This window comes from Miscanthus floridulus, chromosome 8 (assembly GCF_019320115.1).
Source record: "Miscanthus floridulus cultivar M001 chromosome 8, ASM1932011v1, whole genome shotgun sequence".
NCBI classification, from domain to species: domain Eukaryota; kingdom Viridiplantae; phylum Streptophyta; class Magnoliopsida; order Poales; family Poaceae; genus Miscanthus; species Miscanthus floridulus.
The window spans coordinates 75,758,264-75,766,093 of NC_089587.1; the positions used below are offsets into that span (position 1 = coordinate 75,758,264).

At 44.5% G+C, this 7,830-nt stretch overlaps 1 protein-coding gene across 1 annotated transcript; it reads left to right on the forward strand.

Annotated features, from left to right (window-relative positions):
* Nucleotides 1-273: 273 nt before the first annotated feature.
* On the forward strand, nucleotides 274-1,602 carry LOC136472638 (protein SOB FIVE-LIKE 4-like). Its single transcript, XM_066470346.1, has one exon. The coding sequence runs from the start codon at nucleotides 720-722 to the stop codon at nucleotides 1,269-1,271; it is 552 nt and encodes a 183-aa protein (XP_066326443.1). The 5' UTR covers nucleotides 274-719; the 3' UTR covers nucleotides 1,272-1,602.
* Nucleotides 1,603-7,830: the final 6,228 nt, after the last annotated feature.

The window sequence follows — 7,830 nt, forward strand, 5'->3', positions numbered from 1 at the left end:
GGCAAAAAGTTATGAGAGACAGTTGGAGGGATAGCCTGTCTTTCCCATTTAAGGACACTGCCCTGCCTGCCGCCCCTCTCCCCTCCTCCTGACACCTCTCCCCTTCTCTTCTCCCTCTTCCGCTTCCTCCCCAACGCCAGCGACCCTGTAGCTGTAGCTGTAGGCACACACAGAACGACGCGAGCAAGAGTCTTGGCGTTTCTCGCGGCCCTACCCGTGTGGCCGCGTCCAGTCCAGTCCGGGGTCCTCCCCGCTCGTCCGTCGTCTACGAAGACGAAAGATGGTGGCCGGGTGTCAGAGGCTTCAATGTTCCCTTCAGCTCGTGGTCGTGGGTGTCCAACTCCAGGAAGCAACGCAGCAGCCCAGGGAAGCAGCAATGGCTTCTTCAGCCTTGCATTGATGGGGCGCCCAGACCAAGCATAAATATAAGCCTCTCCTACAACTCTACCAGACACACACACAGACAGTATATTCATATTCATATTCATATCCATATTCATATTCATATTCATGTTCATATCCATATTCATCCATCCTCTCCTCTCCCTCCCAAGTCCCAAGCTCATCAGCCTCTTCTCAGCTTCTCCCTCTCTCTATTTCTTCACGGCTTCACGCTAGCTGCTCATTCCCACATTCCCTTTTGGCTCCCTGCTCTAGCTTTTCTCCATCCTGCTTTGGCTCTCTCTCTCTCGGCCATCTTCGCACTCCATCCCGCCGCCATGGAGTCCTCCTCCCACATCACCGGGGAGGACGACGGCGGCGAGGGCTGCAACAGCTGCGAGTCCGGCTGGACAATGTACCTTGCCTCGCCCATGCATATGCACGGTCATGGGCATGACGACGACGCTGGCGGCAGCGGCAAGGGCAGCGGCAGCCAAGGGAGCAGCGTCGACGACGGCTACGGCTACATGATCAGCCACGGCAAGAAGCAGGGCTACGAAGATTATGCCGATGCCGACGACGACGACTCCCTCGCGTCGGATGCCTCCACCGGCCCAGCTAAAGTGAAGTCGCCGTCGCCGTCGTCCCTGCCGGAACACCAACACGGCAAACAAGATGTAGATTACAACGATGATGATGGAGGACATCATGGCAATGAAGAGCAGGAGGAAGGTGGCGGCGCACGCACAAAGTTCGGCGCCAGCTCCCGCAAGAAAGCTGCTGCTGGCAATGGCAAGGTGGACAAAGGAGGAGGAGAGGTCAACTCATCAAGGCGAGGCCACAGCAAGAGAGGCGGCGGCTCTTCAAGGAGAAGCTTCTTCCTCTGGTAAAACAAACATCGACGACTGATAGAAATGTACTATTACTATTAGCTTCGTTTCATTCAACGGTACCAGTAGGCAGTAGCATGAATCCTCCTTTTCGTCATTGCTGGTCGAGATCGAAACCTTGCTTGTTGTTAGAAGAAGAAGAAGCATCAAGCAAGCATGCATTCATTCGTGGAGATAGATCAATCAATGGGAAGGCTATTTTTTGGCCCTTGTTTTTGCCTTCTCCATATGGCCATCTCCTCCTCCTCGTTGACCACCCAGTAGGGTTCCTTCATTAGCCGTTGCCATGTAAAAAAATCTACTGTAACCTCTTGTCGTTGTTGTTCTTCAGTGCCCTGTGCTTTTAATGTTGCTTGCAATCTCCTTCTGTGTTTGTAGATATTAATGAACACTGCTCTAACTCATAACCTATATACTGACCAGGATGGATATATTTGAGGGTTCCCTCACCTCAAGTTATTGTGTATTCCCTCTATCCCAAAACAAATCAACTTCTTAGCTACAAGTTGATTTATTTATTTGGGGATGGAGGGGAGTATGGGGCATATGACAGCAAACAGAAGAAGAAGAAGGAAAAAAAAAACTGCTTCCCTAGTACTCGTACTCGTATCTTGAACGTCAGAGGAATGTGTGTGCATTGCATATTCTGTTGTCACAATACAATATCTATTGTTAAGAAAAAGAGTGCACATGCTCACACGTTATCTGCCTAGCAAAATCTCCAACCATATATAACATCTCAGTAAAGAATAATATGCAGCAATCATCACTACCTAAGTTGAGCTAAACATAAAGAGCAGGAACATGTATCGCTCACAATTCACAGGCAAGCGTTGCTATGCTAGCTGCTGCAAGCTTTCCGAGAGCCAACAGCCTGCCAACTCACATTCCTCGAGCAGATGCTGAGAGCAGGTGTGACCTTGGTATGGTATGGTAGCCTCAACTCAACTGATCATTTGTTGGCAATGCATGGCATGGCTGCCCCTGCATGCCCATCTATCATGCATGTGGTGAATACTAGTATCCTATCCTATATAACAACGCGGCAGAGGAACGTGTTATGTGGCCTAAACTCCAGAATGGAGGAATATTTGTCTAACCACACCACTCATGCAGCATCAACGCTGCAATTGCTGCACATGCTGTGGACAGGGTGGACACAATGATTTGCCTATCACTCAGGCCAAGCTAATTAATGGCCATAACCAAACCTACAATGATGTAAGCTGGTTTAATTAGCATGTCTCTAAAACAAAACATCCCCCCTATCCCTGTGTATGTATTTTTTTTTCTGCTACACCAAATCACACAAAAAAGTATATAAAAATATGCATGGCTCATGTCTAGAAGAATATATGAAAAGAACAACACGAGTACAGCTAATGCACCTCTTTTTTGCACCAATCTCCTTGCATAGTGGTGGCAATGAGCTGCTAGACTTTATACAAGAATTAAACAAGGTATGGTTGCGTCTCCTAATGTGTGGTGGCAGCAACATGCTGCAATTAAGCCTCGCACACCAATAATTCTCCATGAACGAACTTGATCATAGAAACGTATGATGCGGGTCTGCACGGCCCAATAAAGCTTGCAGACAACAGAAGAAGATGCACAAGGGAGTCCAGCTATCACCTGCTATTCCCATGTATGATTCTTTTCAATCCAGAGCAGCAAGTGTCGAAAGGCGACTTTGGCACCGTTCAGATAGTCGTTCTGGGTGGGAAGAATAATAGGGCAGGCAAAGATACGCCTCTGGAGTCTGAACTCTGAACAGCAAGGTGCCATCCTCATCGCTGGAAATGGAACAGAAGCATTCAACAAGAAGCATGTCAGCAAGAGCTTGGCAGTCTCTCTTCAGGTTCAGGAACAGGATAAAAAATGGGAATTGGTAGTCACACTCACTCGACACTGCAAGTGGCCAACTGAGAAGAAAAACAAAACAAGCAATTTTTCAGAGATGGAAAAGGAAAACAAAGATCCATCAGAACTGCAATGCTCATATACAATTACTGTTCTATACAATTGCAGAGTACGAGTATATATAATCTTATGTTCTATACAGTTCTTCTGTCTGACCATGCTGCCAATATTTTTATGCGTGAAACAAAAAGAGCTTTTTTTGAACAGAAAGTAAAAGGAAATGTTCAGAATCTTGATCAATGAAGAAGCTCATGAGTCATAAGCCTGCAATTCATCAGAACATCATAATATTTGACTTTTAGTGTATAAACCTGTCCAAGTCAGAAAATCAAGGTGAACCACAGTTGTTTCAGAACTGTTTTTTCTGTAACTTTTTCTTAACGTATAAAAGGGCATGACCTGCCGTTTAATTAATTAATTAAATTAGGGAAAATTTTCTATAGTGGACAGCATGTCAATTAAAGCAAAGCAGGACAAAAACTTAACCAATGCCGAGTTCTTCTTCATCTAACAAAATGGTGACATTTGCAACCACTGAATCTCAGATGCAAAATCATTAACATTGAGCAACTAGCTTGAAAACACAAAATTACAGATTCAGTTGCAATACACTGCGTAGATTATATAATTACTAAGCAACCGAATTGTTCCCAAGGGCCAAGGGCGGCGGCGTCCAGAGGAGCGGCGCCGCGGCGGGGCTGAATGGCGGCTGGTCACGTGGAGGAGTCGAGTTGGAAACGACCAAGGACACGTGCAAAATCACCTCGCACTTTTATGTGAAAAATCCGAGGGCCCCAAATTTAATTAACTACAGTCTACAAGAGTCGGACTACAAGGCCGTTTGGATGCTAAAGTGTCCGTCACGATGTTTGATGCTAATTAGAAGTATTATATATGATTTAACTATAAAACTAATTATATAAATGAGGGTTAATTTACGAGACGAATCTATTAATCCTAATAATTACTTCATGATTTAACAATATGGTGCTATAATAAACATATGTTAATGATGAATTAATTAGGCTTATAGATTCGTCTTGTGAATTAGCCATAATTTCTGCAATTAGTTTTATAATTAGCTATGTTTAGTCCTTCTAATTAGCATTTGAACATTCGATGTGACAAGGGCTAAACTTTAGCCCAAGGATCCAAACACTCACGACACCACCCAAAATCCCAGGCTTATAAATATTTTGATTTGAAATGATAGAGTGGTTTAAGGATACGATGGTTTTGTAATCTACTTCCTCTATTTTAATTTATGGGTCATTTTGACTTTTCTTCATGTATACATAAAAAACCTAAAATGACTTATAATTTACGACAAAGGGCGGTAACTACTGTATGTCATAATAAAAAATACTTTCCAAACAACTATTCACCTTTAAATAAGAAGTTCAATATATATTAAGAAAAAAATATGAGTAACAAGGTACAAAAATTGGCTATAGCTCCCGGTCGACGAGCTTCGTCCAATAATGGCACCTGAGCATTTCTCAAGTTATATAAGCAAAGTTATTAGGATTGGATTTATCAGCGGTCCAACCGTAAAAAGACTGAACATAAGATTCACTAATTTTTTTTTGTGCAATCGGATTGCTAAAAATCGATTGAATTGGTCGGTTTAGTGCGAAATATGTGAACCGACCAATTCCATATGAATCGATTAGTTATTTTTCAAGTATTACCCCTGTGTCTACTTGGTGAAACCTTTAGCCATCTAAGGGCGTAAATAGAAATGGTGATTTTTTTATCACATCGAGGCTTTTACCGTTCGGCCCTGATGAGAGGGAGGAAATCACTTTTAGCTTTTTGGGTAGGAGTTAGTTGGCGGCGTGGGCTCGCATTTGCCGGCGACTACTCCAGCCCGGCTAGTTTCGTTGGTCGAGTGAGAGTGACGGTGGTGAACATCTAATTGGCGGCGGCTGCTCTAGCTCATGTAGTTCGGCCTTGCTCTTCATCAGCGACTCGCTCCCTGCACCTGCAACATCTACCTCGGCTCATTCCCCGCCCCATCTCCCTAGGTCACTAGTTGTCGATTCATCTGGCCTTTGCCAGTTCGCCAGGTGGCAACCACTCCACCGTCTAGCTCTAACTCGACACCTCGTCCTTGTTGGTCTGCCTATTCTTCACCGACAAGCAAGCATGGTCGATATGACATGGCTAATCGTCAGTTTTGAAATTTTCGTAGTTAGTGTACTGTTGATGGTCACTAAACACCTATTTTAACCATCAACAATGCAAACATTCCAAGAAAAAACCAACATGAAATGTAGAGATTTGGTTTTTTACCAATGGAATTCCACTTGTACATAAAGTCTATTTGAATGCAAGAATTTTAGTAACAATGGTGCAAAACAAGTGCATAGGAGGCAAATAGACGTGGGAGGGGGCTGGGCCCACAATGTCACGTCGGCCGGTGCCACCTGGCACCACCCGACGACCCCTGTCCCCTGCCACGTCACTGATCCATGGGAAAGCTTCCACAAAGCTTCACAACTGTCGATCCAATGTCGGTTTGATCAATGGTCAAGAATGAGTTGCCGTGGATCCATGGTCCCATTGTCATTGACTTGGAGGAGCTCCACCGACTTAACCACCACCTTCCCAACCAAATCTCCACACGTGCTGTCTAAGTAACCACCTTTGGGAGCCAACCAAGGCCCTATGATGCAAAGGCGGTGCATCCCACGGTCGGCCAACGCCTAGGGACGTCGCCCGTCGCCCAAGTTTGTTCCACCGTGAAAGCACTAGTTTGGTTTTAGATAATTGATGAAACCTAGGACTAATCTTTGTTATAAGTGTGTGAATTAGACAAGATGGTCCAATCCAAATGATTGAGCAAGATGAGGTCCATGGAGTTGAAGATGGACATGTGATGATGATGATCAAGCTCAACTTGGAAAAAAAGAAAGAAAAACAAATCCAATGTGATCAAGGCAAAGATATAAGATATGTTTTGTTTTTTGGTGATCAAGACACTAGAGAGTGTGATCACGTTTATGATCGATAGCCGTACTATAAAGAGGGGAAATCTTTGGCTAAGCGGTTATTGACTGCCACTAGGTGACATTGTTCTTGCATATGCATTTAGGAACCTAGTGTGCAAACTTTGACCCTTGTAAATTGCTTTGAAAAATGCTAACACACGTGCACACAAGTTCTATACTTTGTGGTTAGCAAGTTGGAAGCAAGGGCAAAGCAGTTGAGGAGATAGATAAAGAAAAGACAGTGTCGGTCTCTGACCGGACGCTGCACCGGACGCGGGACTTGACTCTAGGCAGCATCTGGTCAATTTTAGCGTGTTGACGCTGGCAGGTCGAGAGTGGAGGAGAATGATCGGACGCTGGCCCTGGCTCGATCGGCATGTCCAGTCACCTGTTGAAAGGCAGCGAGTTCATGTGATCGGATGTGCAAGGGTCGTGTTAGGTGCGTGCTCATGTACGCTGACGTCAGCCTTGGGTGAGCGCGCGGCAGAGAAGTATGAGGACCGGACGCTAGGGGCACATTAGCTTGGCATTGACCTAACGCGTCCGGTCGCTATTTTCCAGCTCTAGATCATCTCTGGAAATGATCGGATGCCGCATGTTACTGCTTCAGGTGCGTTGAAGCGGCACATCCGGTCATGACTTGAGTGTTGAAAGGTCCTAATGGCTAGAGGGGGTGAATAGCCTATTGAAAATTTCTACAACAACACATGCGGGGCTTGGTTGAAGAAACATATGATATGGAATTTGATGAATCTAACGGCTCCCAAGGAGCATATGAGAATCTTGATGATGTAGGTAATGAACCATTGAGGGAGGCTATGAAGAACATTCTAGTTGGAGACATCAAGCCTAAAGATGAAAAAGATGATGTACAAGTGATTGATCCACCTTCTTCATCAAATGTGCCACAAGATGGTGATAAAGATGGGAGAGTAGAAAATGAAGATACTCATGTCTCTCATGATCAAATGGTGGCATAAGCATAAGATGTTGATGCTCCACAACCTCCTCCTCAAGTGGTTGATCGAAGAAATTCACCTCTACTATAAGCTCATCTACAAGATCTCATCATAGGGAGTCCATCAAAGGGTGTAATGACTCTATCTCAAAAGCTTGCTTCTTTTATTGAACATCACTCTTTTGTCTTTTGTGTTGAACCTAAGAATGTAGAATAAGCTCTTTAAGATTTCGATTGGATAAATGTCATGCATGAAGAGTTGAACAACTTCGCCTGCAATAAAGTTTGGACTCTTGAAGAGCGACCACAAGGTGCAAGAGTCATTGAAACAAAGTGGGTGTTCCGCAACAAGCAAGATGATCAAGGCGTTGTTGTGAGGAACAAGGCAAGACTAGTTGCAAAGGAGTTCTCTCAAGTTGAAGGGTTGGATTTTGGAGAGACCTTTGCACTGGTTACAAGAATTGAAGCCATTCGTATCCTCCTTGCATATGCATCACATCATGAAATGAAATTATATCAAATGGATGTTAAAAGTGCTTTTTTAAATGGCTTTATTAATGAACTAGTCTATGTTGATCAACCTCCCGGGTTTGAAGACCCTATATATCATAATCATGTTTATAGGTTGTCCAAGGCGCTATATGGGCTTAAGCAAGCCCCACGAGCATGGTATGAATGCCTTCAGGAT

Bases quoted from the DNA above. Each gene is read 5' to 3' on its own strand.
- LOC136472638 (XM_066470346.1), top strand. From the start codon at position 720: ATGGAGTCCTCCTCCCACATCACCGGGGAGGACGACGGCGGCGAGGGC.